This window comes from Semicossyphus pulcher, unplaced genomic scaffold (genome assembly GCF_022749685.1).
Source record: "Semicossyphus pulcher isolate SPU_LCO1_2020_fin unplaced genomic scaffold, fSemPul1.0.p SCAF_11, whole genome shotgun sequence".
In the NCBI taxonomy this organism is placed as follows: Eukaryota; Metazoa; Chordata; class Actinopteri; order Labriformes; family Labridae; genus Semicossyphus; species Semicossyphus pulcher.
Genome location: NW_027211615.1, coordinates 22,023,869 through 22,042,763, shown reverse-complemented (window position 1 = coordinate 22,042,763; position 18,895 = coordinate 22,023,869). Strand labels below are relative to the sequence as shown.

At 41.6% G+C, this 18,895-nt stretch overlaps 2 protein-coding genes across 3 annotated transcripts; one reads left to right on the top strand and one right to left on the bottom strand.

The window, feature by feature from the left end:
• Positions 1-466: 466 nt before the first annotated feature.
• Positions 467-7,410, bottom strand: pla2g7 (phospholipase A2, group VII (platelet-activating factor acetylhydrolase, plasma)). Of its 2 annotated transcripts, none has more exons than XM_069657204.1 (11): positions 7,086-7,410; positions 6,389-6,516; positions 5,604-5,754; positions 5,163-5,256; positions 4,984-5,052; positions 3,920-4,085; positions 3,428-3,541; positions 1,984-2,075; positions 1,645-1,815; positions 1,405-1,553; positions 467-1,284 (listed from the first exon to the last, which is right to left on the bottom strand). In XM_069657204.1, exons 1-11 carry the CDS (start codon positions 7,147-7,149, stop codon positions 1,184-1,186), a joined length of 1,299 nt encoding a protein of 432 aa, XP_069513305.1. In that variant the 5' UTR covers positions 7,150-7,410; the 3' UTR covers positions 467-1,183. The 2 variants fall into 2 exon arrangements, with proteins under 2 accessions (XP_069513305.1, XP_069513306.1); XM_069657205.1 differs by lacking the exon at positions 7,086-7,410 and adding an exon at positions 6,870-6,963.
• Positions 7,411-8,161: 751 nt separating this feature from the next.
• Positions 8,162-16,882, top strand: ints9 (integrator complex subunit 9). The gene is made up of 17 exons (XM_069657264.1): positions 8,162-8,247; positions 8,706-8,833; positions 8,935-8,995; positions 9,176-9,238; positions 9,569-9,708; positions 9,895-9,981; positions 10,258-10,378; positions 10,576-10,710; positions 10,809-10,920; positions 11,010-11,190; positions 11,426-11,486; positions 12,547-12,718; positions 13,866-13,990; positions 14,610-14,777; positions 15,039-15,137; positions 15,234-15,371; positions 16,486-16,882. The coding sequence occupies exons 1-17, from the start codon at positions 8,239-8,241 to the stop codon at positions 16,660-16,662; spliced, it is 1,977 nt and encodes a 658-aa protein (XP_069513365.1). The 5' UTR covers positions 8,162-8,238; the 3' UTR covers positions 16,663-16,882.
• Positions 16,883-18,895: the final 2,013 nt, after the last annotated feature.

Here is an 18,895-nt window from a genome sequence, read left to right as displayed (position 1 = left end):
GTTGTTGCCAGTATCCATGTGCTCGCTCAGTGTTACTTTGAGCACTGTTGTGTTACAGATGATCTGTTCTGATAGACTGCCACGTAATTCTTTAACAATACTGATTTTTTAGTTGAATACTAGACTGACTTACAGCTGTTTTCAAGAAAGTTTTCTGTGTTTTGTGTGGATGTGTGCATGTGTTGAAGCTGTATTTATGTTGGCACAATAAATATAATTACAGATCCACAGAGATGAGTCGTCGTTTTTCCGTTTTTGGATCTAATCTGGTGAGAAACGTCTCTTCCCTACAAGAACTAATTTTGCCGAGCTGCTTTTTCTCATGTGAAATAATTGCGTACTCTGTTGAATTAAATAATAGTTACAAATTTCAACATCTGACATTTCAATTATCAGTCTCCTCCTTAGAACATTTTCCTAGGCTGGAAAAGAAGCCACGTGCATAAACTGCACAAAAATGTTTGTATACAAACCAGATTTATTGGATTTGTGTTGTGTATAAATTGCAGATATTTACAACAGTAAGTGTATAAAAGTAAAAGGCTGTCACAGTGACCCAGGATGAACAGTACTGTGAGTAATGGCGTATTTCGTAGTGTTTGTATCCTTCACAATAAAGCTGATTTGCTCATGCAGCTATGCTCCATTTTTATCAGGATGTTTATCTTTATAATATTACATCATATGAGTCTTCTAACAGTACCCGGGCCTAGCCCATTGGTTGGATATGATTCTCATTACAGGCCTTATCTAATAATCACACTGCAATCATTGTGTAGCTCGTCTGTGCTGGCAAGTCATTCCCGAAAAGACAAACATTTGTGTAAAATAACATGATTATGATCTCATTCGGCTTTGTAGACACTCAAATAACAAAGATTAAAATAAGTTCATTAAGGAATTGCTGGTAATGCTCAAGTTTCACTAACAGTAAAAAGAAGTGTTCAGCTGCTTATACGCCACATTCAGGCCTCATAAAACAAACACTGGGCCACTGAGTGTTTTGTCTGTCTAGAACATCTTTCCTGCTGATGAGGTAGAGATTGTCTTTCCATTACTTCTCCAAAATGGTAGCCTTGGGGCTTGACATTTTGGAACTCTTCCACTTAAGTCTTGTGCAGGAGGTAAATTCATTTAGCTGACGGAAAGAGCCCCAGATATCTTCTGCAGTGTGTAAGGCAGTTCAGATGGCAGACTGAAGCACAGTAACATTCGTTCCTTGAATGAGGTTATCATCTTGCCCGTCGATCAGAGGGTCCCACTGGTTAAAGTTCTTCTCTAGACCTGCAAACATCCACAAAGCTTGTCACTCAAAATTGCAGCAAAAAACAATTAAAATGACATGGACTTATGTGACCGATGAGAAAGTAAAAATAACTGATGGAGGGCTCTTTATTGTCTTACCAAGATGGCGTTGCAGAAAGGCGAGTGATGCTTTGTTGGAGAGGTCTATAGCGAGCTCGGGGTCGATCTCTCCCTTCAGCTTCATCAGCTTACCGATCCAGTTACCCGTCAGGAAGGTGAAATCTGGGAAGCTCTGGTGGACTGTTCCTCTGAAGAAAAAACATCTCCGCAAAGTCAGAGGAAGAAACAAACTGATCTGAAGACTTAATTTGAACCCGACATTAGTTTTGTCCACTTTACCTGATAGTGATCATTTTTCTCTGTATGGCGGCTGAGTCGAGCTTCCTCATGCGGCTGATGTTCCCCGCCCACTGGAACTTCTCCGAGTTGATGAAGAAGATCGGCTGCTTCACTCGGGCAAAGAGCTCGTCGTCTAAGGGGAACATCCAGGCGTCCAGTGCGACGCCACACCTGATTAAAGAGCGTTAAGAGATTGCATCCATTTTTACAAACAGTCTTATCAAGGAATCAACCTCTGGTATTGGATGTACCAAAACAACGACTAAGACTAAATAATGTTGTGTCATATTCCTGCCTTACAGACATGATTATGGATGGATGTAAATCAATTTCACATACTTGAATTTAACCTCTTTGCACAGAGCTTCGATCACTGTCGCTCCACCGAACGAATGCCCCATCACTGCTATCCTACACAGATCCATGGAGTTCTGTCGGCCAGGAGACAAGAGCAAACACAAGATACGTGTTTATGTGTACACCCTCAACTGTCACACAGGTGTAAAGATAAGTTTCACAACATTCAATATTAACCCTTTTTGGCTGACCGCCGGGGTCAGCCCTACCCATTGGTCTGTATGTGACTGACTGACTAACTGAGTGAGTGAGTGAGTGAGAGTCCTTTCACAGCCGTAGAGAGAGAGGGTTGCGACACCGCAATGGCGGATCATGGAGCTGGACTGGACTTCCACTGACGCGACTCTCTGTCTATACGGCTCTGGATACTTTGTTTGGGGAGTAGGCGGGGCTGCTCCTCCGCTGTCCTCCCTTATGTCTGCAACGCGCACCTGCTTTCAAACACGTTATCATCTGCCTCATAAGGACAGTCCTTGTAACACATTGTCCACAAAGGTGCACATTGATCTGATGTGGTCAGCCACATACTAGGTTTTGACCTCGTCTTGTTATTGATTTAATTTGGTTTATACTGATCCCCCATTGGGAGAAATTCACCTGTTACAACAGCTCAAAAAGTCAGAGAAAGGGAAAAGGGTAAGATTAATAATGTATATTAAAAAATTCTGATTGTAATAATTCCTCCATCAATCCATCAATCCACTATGTACACCTTTCTCTTAATCGTCTAATAATCATCGATAGCCATGCCTTAAGACAGGGGTTCATCATCTGTCTCTGACCTGCTTTATTGTCTATTTTATTGTAAATGCAACCACGATTCACAAATTAACATCTTGCTGAATTGAGATTATAAACTCATTAGGGAAACGCTTGCTGAGGTAAATAATGAACACTTGCATTACAATTGACATTAATTTTGAAAGCAGGATGACGGCACTTCTGCTTTGGCTTCACTTTTCTAACCAGGAGGCTCGATCCACTTCCTACAAGAGTATTATTATTTCACCTAAGTGTCACTTTACTATAACAAAACTAAAAGTACCCAAAAGTTCTTTATTGAGGAATGTCGTTTTAATTAGGTTGCATATGTTCGCTGTGAAAGGATCCTGACTTTAACCACTTTATTCTATATATGCTCATTATAATCATAATTGTTAAAGGTGTGCACTAACAATGTAGGTTTAAAGGGAGGACATTTTTACGCCTTTATAACGGACAGCGGTTGATGACATAAGCTTTGGTTGCCTGCCGACATGCTTCAACTTGTATAATCCCTGGTCTTTGACACATATTTCCTTAAACCTCAGCATTCACATTGTTTAATCACTAATGCTGCTGCTGCTGCATTGTATCCTGGTTTTCTTTTTCTACAAGAAAGAAATAATATGTCTAAAATTAGACTCAAAGTTAATAAAAATATTACCTCCAACGTTGTCCAGTCAAACCGTGTTTCCAAAACATTTTGCACTGGAATCCCTGAGTTAATTTCAGTAAGTTTGTCTAGAGCCAGAATGCATTCATTCGCTCTCTGTTTCACCTGGAGAAGACACCAAATGTATTCGGTTAGGAGAAAAGAAAAAAGCATACACATGATATTTGACATGAATCCAAACCATTGAAATAGAGACTCATTATAACAAAGTATTGCAAAGCAAAGACAGCATAGATGAAAAGACAATGTCAAAAGTGCTAACGTAAGATAAAAAGCTCAGATCACAAACAAGGATGTGGTTTCATTTGAACATCAGCGTCACGCAGCATGATGGTTAAGGAGTGTATAGTTCAGATGTGTCGCAATCCAACTGCTTTCAATTCAACACCACACTGTATGACACAGGAGTGTCTCCACCTCTACCCTTTATACATGACGGGACTCAGATCTGCCGCCGTCGTTCAGTGCTTAAAAATGTCTCACCTGTTTATTTCGGAGGGGGAATTCGCTTTCTCCGTGCCTCAGAGATCTGTAGTACATCCACTCTTTCACCATGTTGTTGTGGTCTGGGGCAGATGCTTTAGGCTCACTCCGCTTCTCGGACTCCGCCTTCTCCCGATAATAAAATGTAGCTGATGCTGACTGATCTCTGAATGCAAAAGAAACAAAAAGAAACAGGCAAAAACAGTGTTTAGATGTTTTACCTCATGAACTCGACGTGCTTGGAAGTTTTAATCCTTTGAAAAAAAAGTAAAAATAAAGATTAAAAATGAACATAACTGCCTTTATGTCACGTGGAAATATCGGGTAAGCATGACATTACATTCTGTTTCAAGTAAAAAACTACTAACTTAAAGTTCATATATAAACACATAAGCACAGCGTGTGCTTACAGTGTGTTACCATCTCTAGCTTTTTTTAGTGGTCTGAGATTAAGCAAACTGATTTGGCGGTGGGACAAAAACACCACTGGCTGAGCGTCGGGGCTGACCTCTGACCAGTAATGCAGCCTGTGAAACAAAGTCTCTCCCGTGTCACAGCTTTGAAATACGTCACAACACTAACAAGCACTGTTTGGCTGCTAAAATTCAGTGGAATACCACTTCAATCCACATGAGTGACAGACTAACTGCAACCATTATGTTCATCTCCATACGGTCCCCTTGTCTCTATACTGAAAAGAAATGTGATGACCTGGTTCGTACTATTGTCCGCACACCCTTTCCACTCCTACTCCACAGATAAACAGACAGCCGCTTGCAGGAGAGACTGCCCTCTGTTATTGTTTGCTTGGCTAATGTTCAACTAGAATTTCCTCCAACCGACAGGTGGCCTTCGTTTTTTTAGTGTACATGTTGTCAGCCTACAGTTTAAATAAAGTTTAAATAGCTAAAGATTCTAAACATGACAGCTTACAACAGTAGGGCTGTTTGAATAACTGCAGTACAGTCAATCCAGATTTATGTACATTAAGAAGCTTCTCTTGTTTTTTAATCAAAGTAATCCTTATTGAGAGAACGTGTTAAATAAAAAATGTGCACACATACCTGTGTTCCACAGACGCCACAATGAAGCCCTGAGAGGCCAATTCGGCACATATAGCTGAATACAAAGTCCTGGAAAAACACCAGGAAGAAGTCAGTTACAACCATCCATAGCTGATAAGTGTCCACTTCATGATGAATGAATTCTGTAGCAGAGTTAAAAATGTTTCTAATGTGTATACCTGAAGGCTCCAAGGCCATGAGAGAAGATAACTACAGGACATTTCCCGTCTGATTTAAACGGAGCATCCAAGAACGCTGGGATCTTAAAGGACCCTGAAATACACAGGGATAAAAAGAGACTCTTTTAAGAGCAAAATATTAATGTTTCTGTACATAAATTATGTGGACTATATTACTGATGATACTTTCCTACAGCTTGGTTTAAGGCAACTGCTGATTCCAATACATCTCTACAGTGTGAACATACACTTGCATGATTTCAAAATACTAGAGTTAAGATATAGACAATATTAAATTCACAGGTTAGTTAAAAAGTTCAGCAAATTTGTCATAAATTAAAGAAACCGACAAACTGATAAAACTGCAAAAATACTAACATGGTATTATGAAAACAAACACTTTTATAATGTTCTGCAAAGTGCCAATGCAATTTTAATTACCAAAGAGGTAGTTGAAAAGCCTTTCACTTATACTCCTGTTGATTTTCATGAAGTCTGCTAGACCGTTAAAATACTCCCTGCACGGTACCCAGTCCGGCTTTTCTGCTCTTTCAGTCTCTTGACAAGGATAGTAAAGCCGGAAGAAGCTGCCCTGTAAACAAGACAGATTTAGTGGTTCACTTAATACTGAACACAAACTGTCTTTTGTTGTGTATTAACATGTTTAAAACATCTTAATCACAAACCGTGTGTTAACATTATTTGTGTACAGATACTGTTTGTCTCTCGTGCTGAACTTTGACACTCTTGAACTTGTTGAACTGCTGTAAGAGTGACCAATAAATGATGTCGTTGAACTGATTGTCCGCTCGTTGTTGCTGCTGCAGAGTAAACTGCTTCATATCTGCTACATTAGCTGTGTTTAACAGGACATCTGCTGCCAATGTCTGTTATTAATGTGTAGTGGCTTAAAGTAATAGTGTAACTCACTCTTACTCTAATTTAAATATAATTAATATGCTGTTCTTCACATTGACTAAACAAAAATATATGCAAATTGAGTTATTCAAGCTTTAACCAGTGAAGATCTCTTAGTAATTATACCTCAATTTTAATGTATAATGTATTTAATTATTACACTTTTAATTCTTTGGGGGAACAAATAGATTCTTACACTACCATCCCCATATAAAATATGTAGCCAATCCTACTAAATAAGTCAATATAAATATCCATACAGATAAAAAGTGAACACATCCTAATTTAAAATGTGGTTCTGCATTTACCCGTTCAGTGTTGTCCATCATGAAATCGGTGCATCCCACAGCATTGGGGCCCTTGGCTGGAGGGATCCCAAGATTATTACTGCAAGAATTCCCCATGGTGAAGAAACTGAGCGTGTACCTCCTCTGGTCTGTTAAATAGTGAGACACTCATGATAAAATGCGGAGTCATCATTACAGGAAGCAATGACTAAGATTAAACAGGGAAGACGAGTTCTAAGAGGGAAAACATAAGTGGTCAAAAACAGACTATTTCTGTACAGCTACACTTGCTGATCAAGAGTTCATGCAGTGAATTTGCTGATCAAGAGTTCATGCAGTGAATTTTAAATGTCAGCAGATTCTGAGTACAGTACCTAATTTAACAGCATCAAAATGTTCTGTACTCCTTTGACCATTACACCATAGTGATATTCTAAGTTTGTTAATGTATGAGAAATAAATTAGTTTATAAGTGACAAATAAGACTTGAGTATGCCGTTACCTTCAGTTTCCTCCCAGCTCCGTGATTGTTTAAGCAAATGCAACGAAACACCTTAGGTGTTCCGGAGGGTTAAAGCCCCTTTTTTTATAAAGTTTGTGCTAAAGTTAACTTCATGCTGTAAAAACCATACATGACCTGACAGGTGTTTAACTTAAGTGAGCTAACTAGCTGTACGGGAAATGTGTGTACTGACGCAATCAATAAAAAAAACCCTACCTGTCCTTGCCCACTCGTAAATCCTCTTGACTAATAACTGTACAAATCCTCCATGAGTAAACATCGACCACAGTAGTTTCAAAAGCGAGCTAACTGCAGTGTCTTCTTGTTAGCTATTAGCCACAAAACAGCAATACCGGTATTACTATTTAACAAAAACAAAGTTTACTGGAGATACAGATGCAGTTCAGCGCCAAAGTCACAACATCAGTTTCGCAACATTTTCACGTAACTGAATTGACTTTCTCGAGTTAAATGTCACGTCCTGAGTCACCTGGGAGTGGTTTAGCAGCTTATTAATGTTGGTGTTGTTAGCTAGCCACCACTAGCGTGGGAGGGGGCTTACTGCTGCGTTCCATACAACTCGGAAGTCGAAAATTTTCCAGTAGGAATTTACGACTTCCGGTGGTGAAGTCGGAGTAGATGAATCTGCCCCGAGTTCACAAGTAGGAACTCTGACTTTGAATGGCATTACATAGCAATTTTTCAAGTCGGAAAGATGCTGCGTTTCCAGACTTCACAGTTCGGAAGTCTTCGGAACTTTCTACTGGGACGTTCTCGAGTTCCCAGCTGTTTTGAACGCAGCATAAACCAGAGTGGTGAATGGAAAGTGGTCGCGTCGCTGTCCCGTAGCAGTCGCCCCGCCTCTGGCTGCCTAAAGACTGCCCCCAATAAAAACATAACAGACGCTCGTATAACCTGCATGCCAAGGGTAGGGTACAAAGTTGGCCGTCAAGCGCATTTAACATCATAATTACAGTAGAGGTCTCTCTTCGTCTGCCCTGTAAAGTGTCTTGTAAAACGGAAAGAACTGATATGTAGGGCTCTGGTTAAACAGCGCTGCAGTCAACTGGCACGTGCATTTGTTGACAACAATAATGGTTGTTTTTGTTGACATTTTTCTTCCTATATAAAGTGGCAGCGTGCTCTTTTCAGGACAGTCGCAAACTAACGAGGACGTGCAATATTTTGCGCATTCTGAAAGCCTGTATAAGCTATTTCTGTGATAGCCGAATCACTCCGATGCTCTAGAGGGCAGTAGAGGGCGAAAGTCATTGAAACAAAGCAGAGTCCCCAAAAACTGTAGAAGGATGCAGTGTTAGCACAGCCGGTTACCTAAAGCTAAATAATCAACCCTTTACTTGTGTTGAAAATGAAATTGGTGAGTAAACAGGCTGTTGGCATTTAAGTAGCAAAGTCAACCAGTGCTGACTATAATGAAACTACACTAAATCGTTAAGGGTAGCTTTAGTTATACATACTCTGTTAGCTTAACAGCCAATAGCCATGTTTGTTCCAGTTCCAACCATGGGGTGTAACATCAAGGCAGCTAACAGCTTGGATATGTAAACTTTTTAATGCATGTTGTCCAATATTGAGTCAAATGGTTAATCTTATGTTGCTAAATGGAACACTTCGTTCTTAGGATAAGACTAACGTTACAGCTGTGATTGTGCAGGCCTGTGCATTTACACAGTTCTACAGACTCACAGCATCTCTTGTGTTGACATAAGTGATGCTTCAACCGTGCTTGGACTGTATCTGTCAGACAATATACTGTTGGCGCAGTGGTGTTGTTTCCACGTTTATCTCTTATAACTTTCTACCCACGTGTTTCAGTATTGTCTATCTGGTCATCCTACATTGCCTTGCAATGTTCTCAAGTTCAAATCCACCACTGTCATGCTGGACTGTGGGCTGGACACCACCTCGGTGCTCAACTTCCTGCCCCTTCCTCTCGTTCACAGGTGAGTCACTGGCATCAGCTTAGTGACTATTATTTACGTTTGCATTCATGTATCCTTGTACGGATAGCAGTCTTTTAGCCTAAAAATATGTTTTTGTTTAGCCCAAGACTCTCCAAGCTTCCTGGTTGGGTCTCTAAGGATGGAACCGTAAACTTAGAAAAGGTATGACAGGTTGTTCATTTAACCTGTAAACTGACTTTAACTTGAGTTTAATTTTTGCTGTGTTAAATCAACTAAAGTTGTCTCTGTTTCCCTCTTTGTTTGCCAAGTGTAAATGTATTAGGATTTGACAGTTATAAAGGGCTACAAAAGTAAACGAGGCATTTCTCCCCGTCTTTTTAGGAGCTGAAGGAATGTGCAGGAAGAGTGTTTGTAGACTCACAACCAGAGTTCTGTCTACCTGAGGTAGTAAAACAAGCCACCACACATACAGTACAGAACATTTATATAGCATATTTAGTTAAGATGCCTTTTTGTTCTTTGGCTAAAGTCTGGTGCAAGGAATCAAGAGAGAAGCCTGAGGGGAAAAAAATAATGTGCTGTGTAATTGTTCTGTTTACCTGTCAATTTTGTGTCTTGACTACACGCTTACTGGCGGCTTACCAGCTCAGGCTTAACTATTGTAACTTCCACAATCCAGTTTTTAAATTGTATATTGTAATAAAATGCTTTCCTTTTTAAAATGATAGAAATCTGGCCTAAATCAACAATCTGTTCCATGTACACTGTCCACAGAGAGAACTGCTGGATCTGTCTACCATTGATGTCATTCTGATCTCTAACTACCACTGTATGATGGCCCTGCCCTACATTACTGAACACACAGGCTTCACTGGGACAGTGTACGCCACTGAACCCACCCTGCAGATCGGCAGGTACGAGATACAAGGGAAAATGGTTATACTATTGCTTTGATATACATTTTAAAGGGAAAATGTAAATTTAAAAAAATATATATTTTGTGTTTTTGAGTTGAACTGGCTGATATTGTATTGTGAACCACAACACATTGACTGAAGTTTCAAATATTTAAGAAATGTTGATACTGTTATTTTCCTCAGACTGTTGATGGAGGAACTAGTGAACTTCATGGAGAGAGTTCCCAAGGCTCAGTCTGCCACCTGCTGGAAAAATAAGGAACTACAAAGGTAGGTGAACTGTTGAGAAACAAAAAGGAGAATAAGAGTGACTCTTTAAATATTGTTTTGAAATATAAAGTTATTTTTTACATTTTAAAATGAAGGATAAAACATACATAATTTAAGCTTTTTATTGGTATATCATCTCTGTTTGTGTCTTTGTTTTTCTTTTCTGGCTTTTGTTTTAATCTTTGTCTTTGTTATGCAACTTCATTTCACTCTGCATCAGATGCATTGAATGCATTTAAATTGATATTGAATAAATAGATAATTAATTTACATCAGGTTGCTCCCTGGTCCGCTGAAGGATGCAGTAGATGTGTGGACGTGGAAGCGGAGCTACAGCATGCAGGAAGTCAACTCCGCCCTCAGCAAAGTGCAGCTTGTGGGTTATTCACAGAAAGTGGTGAGATGTTTTTTCTCCTTCACTGTCTGCACAGACGCACACAAATCCTGTTGTTAGACAGGCAACTTTTAGGCTTCAATTAGTACAGTCAAGGTCAGACAGTACAATGTGAGTGAACGGTTATGTATTGTACTTACTACTTAAATAGCTAATATCTGTTTTTGTGTTCTTATTGCAACACCTTTTTGTGTCTCCAGGAGTTGTTTGGAGCTGTACAGGTCTCCCCCTTAAGCTCTGGTTACTCATTAGGGAGCTCCAACTGGATCATCCAGTCTCATCACGAGAAAGTTTCTTATGTGTCAGGTTCATCCCTTCTCACCACACACCCACAGGTAGGTCAAACGTGATGAAATAACACGTGTGGGCCGAGGGCAGTGATCGAGCATGTGATGCAAGTGTCTAAAGTGTTTCTCATCTTCTCTCCTCCCAGCCGATGGACCAAAGCTCCCTGAAGAACAGTGACGTTTTGATTCTGACAGGCCTCACACAGATGCCCACCGCCAACCCAGACGGCATGCTGGGAGAATTCTGCAGCAACCTTGGTAGGTTCAAACATACTGGATAGTGTAAAGACTGCTGGAGTCTTTGTTGATTCTAAGTGTTTTAATGTTTTATTCATCTCTCCCTTTAGCCATGACAATCCGAGCAGGAGGCAATGTGTTAGTGCCCTGCTACTCCTCAGGAGTGATATATGACCTGCTGGAGTGTCTGTACCAGTTCATCGACAGCGCCAACCTGGGGACCACGCCCTTCTACTTCATCTCACCCGTCGCCAACAGCTCGCTGGAGTTTTCACAGATCTTTGCTGAGTGGTGAGAAGCTTGCTCTTACTTATCTAACGAAATATTTAGGTATCAATATTGATATCACTGTTCGATATAAAACTGGCATTTCAGAAGCATTTTGGTTTTCCTTCAAAGCAGCAGTTTACTCCTTTGTCTTGAAGTCTGTTGTTGACTGCACTTGTTCTCGGCCACCTTTTCATGGTTCTGCAGGATCATTCTGGAATGTTCTGATTACATTTATGCTCTTGTTTATTCATTTCAGGCTTTGCCACAACAAGCAATCAAAGGTGTATCTTCCGGAGCCTCCATTCCCTCATGCAGAGGTGAGTCTTGGGGGCTATACTACGAAGCAGGATTTGTGGTTATTGAGGTAACTTCAGGGTCACCTCAGAGTTCTCACTACTACGAGGTAGATCACCACGGTAACTTATGCTGAACGCCTAACCTGCTCCGGTGCAGGTTATGTTGGAGATAAGCGATTAACCTGAACTACACACCACCTACTGACCAATCAGGTCTCTTGCTTCAGGAGCTGTGAAAGGGAGGAGGGAGAGGGAGCGGTAAAACACTTCTGCTTACCGTCTGATTTTATGAAAGATATTCCTCGAGCTTCTCTGATATACATGTACAACAGAGACTGATAAAAACAATGAAGCCTGAAGTACTTTTGTACTTATAAGATATAAAAATGAGCAATCGTACTGCTTTAAATTGTGCTGTAAACCGCTGCAGCTGAGTAGATTTTAGTCTTTAGTATAATTTTTTCACATCTTTCTAAAATCATAGTTTGCTCTTTTGTTTCTAATATATGCCGATCAGCTGACGGCAGACTTACCCGTGTTTAGATGCTCCAAACAACAACAGCTCTTTTATGTGAAAGCACTCTTTAATCGACTTGATAACCAGCGTCGTGTGACCGCTTAGCGTTATTGCCTTTGTCAGATTGAGTGAAGCCAGATCAGGAAAAGATACCCTGGGTATGTTAAACACGTTTCCTGGTATAGGCCCCTGTGGCTGTTTCTCCTACTAGTGAAGAACTGTACTATATTGTTGACATCATGGATGGTTGGGAATCCTGACTTCCTGCAAGCAAATGAGCCATGGACAGGGTTTCTCACACCATCTGCAGTTATCTGAAATCAGCATAACATGACAAGAAATCCTTCATCATCAACAATATATTTCTTTAAATATAGTATATTACAGTCTGACATGTCAAAATCTGTTACAACACCACTTTTGTAAACAACTACATTAGGAAAGTATATGTTCAGTTTCCTTTTATATGTTAAATAGCATTGCAGAGTCTTTCTGCGTCGGCATCGTGCGAAAAAAAATCCACCCATGTTGGCTTCTCTGACATTTCCTGTGTTGTTGTTTCAGTTGATCCAAACTAACAAGCTGAAGCACTACCCAAGTATCCACGGAGACTTCAGCAGTGAGTTCAGACAGCCGTGCGTGGTTTTCACCGGTCACCCCTCCCTGCGCTTCGGGGATGTGGTTCACTTCATGGAGCTGTGGGGCAAATCCAGCCTCAACACCATCATCTTTACTGGTAACTTTGTTACAAGCCAACCTGTATCCTACACCGATCAGCCATAACATTATGACCACCTGCCCAATATTGTGTAGGTCCCCATTTTGCGGAAAAGACAGCCCTGACGCGTTGAGGCATGGACTCCACTAGACCTCTGAAGGTGTGCTGAGGTGTCCGTTACCAAGACGTTAGCAGCAGATCCTTTAGGTCCTGTAAGCTGCGAGGTGCGGCCTCCATGGATCGGACTTGTTTGTCCAGCACATCCCACAGACGCTCGATTAGATTGAGATCTGGGGAATTTGGAAGCCAAGTCAACACCTTGAATTTGTTGTCTTGTTCCTCAAACCATTCCTGAGCCATGTTTGCAGGGTGGCAGGGCGCATTATCCTGCTGAAAGAGGCCACTGCCATCAGGGAATACTGTTTCCATGAAGGGGTGAACTTGGTCTGCAACAATGTTTAGGTAGGTGGTACGTGTCAAAGTAACATCCACATGAAGGGCAGGACCCAAGGTTTCCCAGCAGAACATTGCCCAAAGCATCACACTGCCTCCGCCGGCTCGCCTTCTTCCCATAGTGCACCCTGGTGCCCCGTCAAAACGGGATTCATCAAACCAGGACACCTTCTTCTATCGCTCCGTGGTCCAGTTCTGATGCTCACGTGCCCATTAAAGGTGCTGTCGGCGGTGGACAGGGGTCAGCATGGGCACTCTGACCAGTCTGCAGCCCCATACGCAACAAACTGCGATACCCTGTGTTTTCTGACACTTTCTATCAGAACCAGTATTTACTTTGAGCTTCAGTAGCCCTTCTGGCCGCCCATGACCCTGTCGTGAGTGACCACTGCAGACCAGGAACACCACACAAGAGCTGCAGTTTTGGAGATGCTCTGACTCAGTCATCTAGCCATCACAATTTGGCCCTTGTCAAAGTCCCTCACATTCTTATGCTCGCCCATTTTTCTAGCTTCCAACAAATCAACTTCAAGGACAACACGTTCACTTTAACATATCCCACCCACTGACAGGTGCCATTTTAACGAGATAATCAATGATATTAACTTTACATGGTTATAATGTTATGGCTGATCGATGTGAATGAAAAGCTTTCCTCCTGTTTCTATAAAGCTCTAGCTGTGCTATATCGACTTTTCTTATTCACCTCCAGAGCCAGATTTTTCTTACCTGGATGCCTTGGCTCCCTACCAGCCGCTGGCTATGAAGTGTGTCTACTGTCCCATTGACACACGGCTCAACTTCCACCAAGTATCCAAGCTGCTCAAAGAAGTCCAGGTATGGCTGAAACCTATTTGTCATAACACTTTTCATATGTTTCATATTAGCGTCCCTTTTATTAACATTGTAAACGTACTGGTAGCTATTTTTTTCTCAACAAAATAGCATCAACATGAAAGGACTTTATAACGGGGACTTCTTCAGAAGATGAGCAATCGCAAACAGAGTGAGATAATGACTGATTATGACATCAGTTTGTCTCAGAAGTGGCTGCCTCTTGGGCCTCATTGTTTCCATGCAACAGTGCGATGAGCAGAATTGTGGAACAAGCAAATAATCGTTGAGACAGCAGCAGTCCTGTGGGTAAAACCGGAGAATGGAAATATGCTAGGCACAAACGAGACAGAAGAAAAATGTTCAGAACAGAGCAGGAGGGACACAACCAGCAAATTGTCCAAATGTGGGCTGTGTAGTTTGATTGGATTTCAATTTTAAAAAACGTTTTATTCCCATGCAGCCGATATTAAACTCCCCAGGGGTCCTGACTGTCTTCATTAAAAACAGGCTCAGTGTAGGACAGGGTACAGTAAATGTGTGTAAAAGCTGCTACTCCACATTAAAGCACAGTTTCAGCATTTAGGAGTTGGTCACTGTCTCCTGTCTTTCCCTCCTGCAGCCCCTGCATGTGGTGTGTCCAGAGCAGTACACTCAACCCCCGCTGACCCAGTCCCACCGCTCCGACCTGATGCTGGAGCTGCAGCCCCCTCCTATGCCCTACAGACGCTGCTCTGTGCTCAACCTGCCCTTCAGGCGCCGCTATGAACGTGTCTACATCCTGCCTGAGGTGAGTCATAGCAGAGCGCTAACTTAGAAAGATACGAATATATTCTCCTTCAACTTGTCTGGTTTGAAAGGACCTAAAAGACCCAGCTGACAATGTTGAATAAAAGTACCGATGGAAACAGGTGGTGAGTGTAAAATTTAAATTCTCTCCTTTGTTGGGGGAGACGGTGACATATGGCTACAAAAAAGCTGCGTTATGGAAACGGTTCAGCTCCTGTCAGAGAACTTTTCGAGTCTAAAAGTCCGATTCTTCTGTTTTAAGCTGGCAAACTCCCTGGTGCCCTCTGAGGTGAAACCTGGCATCTCCCTGGCAACTGTGTCTGCAGTGCTGCACTCTAAGGACAACAAACACACACTGCAGGTGAGTGTGTGTCTGTCTAGATATGAATGTGTAAATATGGATTCCACTGTTTATTTTTAGTAAAAAGTAAAAGATTTTCCTCATCTGTGTTTCCAGTCGGTGCCCAAACCCCCTCCAGCTCCCCCGAGCAAGAAGAGGAAGCGTGTAATAGAGGAGCCTCCGGTGGGTCTGGCCCCCAAACCCCTGCTGAGTGGAGCTGTGCCGCTGGAAGCTTTCCTCGCCACATTGCAAAAGGTGTGAAATCTGCAGACACCCGTTACACCATAAATTCTTAAATAACAGTCGGTAGTCAAATAAAAGCCAGCTCTCTATAAGTAGCCGGGGGCGTGGTCGGCATTAACAAATAAAGGCCCCAAACACAGGCCGGGGTAAAAAAGTTGAATAATTTATAAATGTATTTTTGAATTATTTATGAGGGATGAATCTTATCATTCTTTTTATTTACAAATATGAGCCAATAATCAGAGAATCATGTTGTTGTGGATTCCTCATCTAAAGTGTTAGTGAACTGTTGTAGTCACTGCGGGTGCAATCTGACCGGAGCGACGTCAAGACTTTCTGTTACAGAAGAAGAAACGTTTCTTGTGACTGACTTTAATTAACGGGTCTTACCTTTGCCGAAATTTCTACATCATGATGCAGATTTGTAAGAAGTTCAAATTCAAGCTTTGTCAGGTCTGTCCTCAAGAGTGTGAGAGTAAAATGCTCGTTTGTTGAACGAAAGTCGGATCGATCTGATGCATTCAAGGAAATCGGAAGAACGCTGGACGGCTTTCGTGACACAGCGTCAGGGAATTTATTTCAAGTTGAATTTTTAGATCTAGCTTAAAGCTTTAACAGAATCAGGTACTGGGAAAAAAAGCGCAATCAGAGCAGATCGTAGAAAAATGAGGCTTCAAACTGAAACCAAATCCACAGAGGGAATTAGAAAAAACAGCCTCTCTCTAACATAAGCCTGCTTCATATAAAAGCCTGGTACCCTCTGCAGCTGAGGTAAATAAAGGCCCCGCCTATTATTTGAGTATTTATGGTATCTCAAAATTGTTTTTGAAGCAGTCAGTTCTACAAATATTTTTTGTACTTAACCTGCATCTTTCGTGACTAAATCTCATCCTATCTGATATTACAATCTCTTCATGTGTTGATGGGATTAGTTGTTTTGTGTAGGAGAGGCAAATTAATTTGACCCAGAAGATTAAAAAAACAACCAAGCCATTTTAAACTGAAAAGGACTGAGCATGCCTCAGCAATAACTATAAAAACAGAAAAATATGTCCTCTATAGTTTCACACTACTGGTTTGAGTAAAATATATATATGTTTGTGCATTATCTCCTCCTTCCATGCAGCATGGTATGACAGAGATTAAGGTGGAGGAGACGGCAGACGGACACATTCTCCACCTGCAGGCGGAGGACACACTGATTCAGCTGGAGGAAGACGGGACACACATCGTCTGTGACAACAACGAGCCGCTGCGCGCCACGCTGCGAGACCTGGTGCTCCGCTTCCTGCAGAAGCTTTGACCTGTTTCTGCTTCATCCCTCTTTATTGTTCATTGGAACAGTATCTCTGCTTTAAGTGACTGTGGACAGCAACAGAGATGAAGGTAGAGAAGGAGGATGTAACAAAGAGCTGTGAACAGGACTGTCCTCACCTCAGTCATGTTTAATATTGTAACTTTTACAGTAGTGTTACTGTAATGTCCACTTGTATTTTGTAAAATAGTATTTTGTATTAAAGGATTTTTCAGACAAAGACCATCTCAGTTTTTTGATCTGCCCAACTAATTGATTATAAATGTGCAAAGTATGAAAAAGTCAGGTTCTTTTAAGTCAGTACAAAATGTGTGGAGTTCCACAGGGTTCGGTCCTTGGACCAATCCTATTCTCACTATACATGTTTTAGGTTTCTCCGTACTCTAAGGCCCAATCCCAAATCAGCCCCTACTCATTCCCCCTCGGTTTGTCCCCGCCGCCCTACCAGGAAGTACACGTGCAAGAGGAGAACGGAGCAAACAACGTATAAATGTAAAAGTTCCGTCTTTCTACTTTGGCAAATATATTTTAGATCTAGCACTTGCACCTTTGTTTTCCTCACGCTGGCTTTACATAATCACAGAATGTGTGGTGTCAGAAAGATAAAAATGTTGTCTCCAAGGTCGCTTGATTTGAGCCACAAATGCCTGTATGCATGCATAGCCTACAGAGAAATTGATTAAAATCTCTCATTCTCATGGTTTTAGATGTTTTGTGTTTACAGGGACAGCTATCCTCGCCGTGCAAACAGGGCGCCTGTCCGTTGCCATGGTGACGGCTGCTTACTTATTCCCAGTAGAGCGGGGAGGGCGTCCCATAATCGGACTACCCATTTATACCCTCCCCCTTCATTAGAAGTGCCCTCCACAGCTGTGAGAGTAACTTGATTTTGAGTGACATTTGGTAGTGAAGTGGTCGTGAGTAGGGGCTGATTTGGGTTTGGGCTTAACACACCTGATTCGAATGTTTTGCTCGTTATCAATCCCCTGAAAAACTTCAGTTGGTTGATAACGAGCAGATCATTTAAATCAGGTGTGTTAGAGTACGGAGAAACCTAAAACATGCAGGAAGGTAGCTCTCCAGGAGCAGGGTAGGTAATTTGTTTAGCCGATTTCATGATATAGCTGACCACTGTTTTGCCGATGATGCACAAATCTACTTCTCTGCAAAACCAAATAACCTGAACCAACTGTCCTCCCTTCATAATTGTTTAGCCGCTATCCAAGAGTGGATGTCTCTACATTTAATCAATTGAAACTGAAATACTTTCAATTGGACCTGATGACGTCACCACCACAGTTGAACAGTTTATTGGCCCACTTCAATCAATATCAAACCTGCCGCTATGAATCTCAGAATCACATTTGACCATCACATCGCTAAGCCTGTCCAGTCCTGTTACCTGCAGCTAAGAAATATTGCAAAAATCAGATCAATGCTGTCCTCTCCTGATCTCGAGCGATTAATTCACACCTTTATTTTCTCCCGCTTCAATTATTGTAATTCCCTTTACACATACCTCAGCCAATCATCTCTCGGCCGTTAACAGTTAGTTCAAATGCAGCTGCCAGATTGTCGTCGGTCCCATATCTCTTCTTGCATCCCTCCATTGGCTTCCTGTAAAATTCAGAATAAACTACAATATCCTGTTTATTACAAATAAAGCACTGCATGACCTCGCCACTTATCTCGGCCTGCTATCAATCCCACGTTCTAATACCAGAACAAAAAGTGATCGCGCATTTGCTGTTTTAGGCCCACGCCCTAGACGAGCCTTCTTGTAGCTCTCCATCCCTTTCCTGTGTTTAAGTTTGTTCTTGTTTTGCCTTGTTTAACTTTGTGATTTTTGCCTTTTGTTTCCATGTTTGTGAAGCACTTTGTAACCTGGTGTTTTAAAACGTGCAAACCTAATAATAAACCTTACTTACTACATCTGAACTGCTCTGTCATGGGCACCTACAGAAACGGCAACGAAAGACATTTTGACATGTCACAGTAGGAATATAACAAGCGTACTATTTAAACTCACTGAGCTACTTCAGTTTCAGTGTCCTGGTGTTGTGCATTATGCCTCACTGTTCTCTTAATGTTGTTACACCTGTTCTTTCCCTTATGACAAGCCAGAGTAACTGCTGTGAAAAAGGGCCTCTCCAACAGCTCGACTGACTGGTTTCTTGTCACTGTGGGGTTAATCAGCGAGTGCTACTGAAGCTGTTTTGAG

What these genes read in the sequence shown, in the direction of transcription:
- pla2g7 (XM_069657204.1), bottom strand. Translation starts at nt 7,149, where the DNA reads ATGTTTACTCATGGAGGATTTGTACAGTTATTAGTCAAGAGGATTTAC. An exon ending in CATGGCCTTGGAGCCTTCAG is followed by an intron (nt 5,053 to 5,162) that starts GTATACACATTA and finishes GTGTTTTTCCAG; the next exon opens with GACTTTGTATTCAGCTATAT. An exon ending in CTTTCTGCAACGCCATCTTG is followed by an intron (nt 1,285 to 1,404) that starts GTAAGACAATAA and finishes GGATGTTTGCAG; the next exon opens with GTCTAGAGAAGAACTTTAAC.
- ints9 (XM_069657264.1), top strand. An exon ending in TGGGTTATTCACAGAAAGTG is followed by an intron (nt 10,379 to 10,575) that starts GTGAGATGTTTT and finishes TTGTGTCTCCAG; the next exon opens with GAGTTGTTTGGAGCTGTACA. An exon ending in GTGTCTACATCCTGCCTGAG is followed by an intron (nt 14,778 to 15,038) that starts GTGAGTCATAGC and finishes TTCTGTTTTAAG; the next exon opens with CTGGCAAACTCCCTGGTGCC.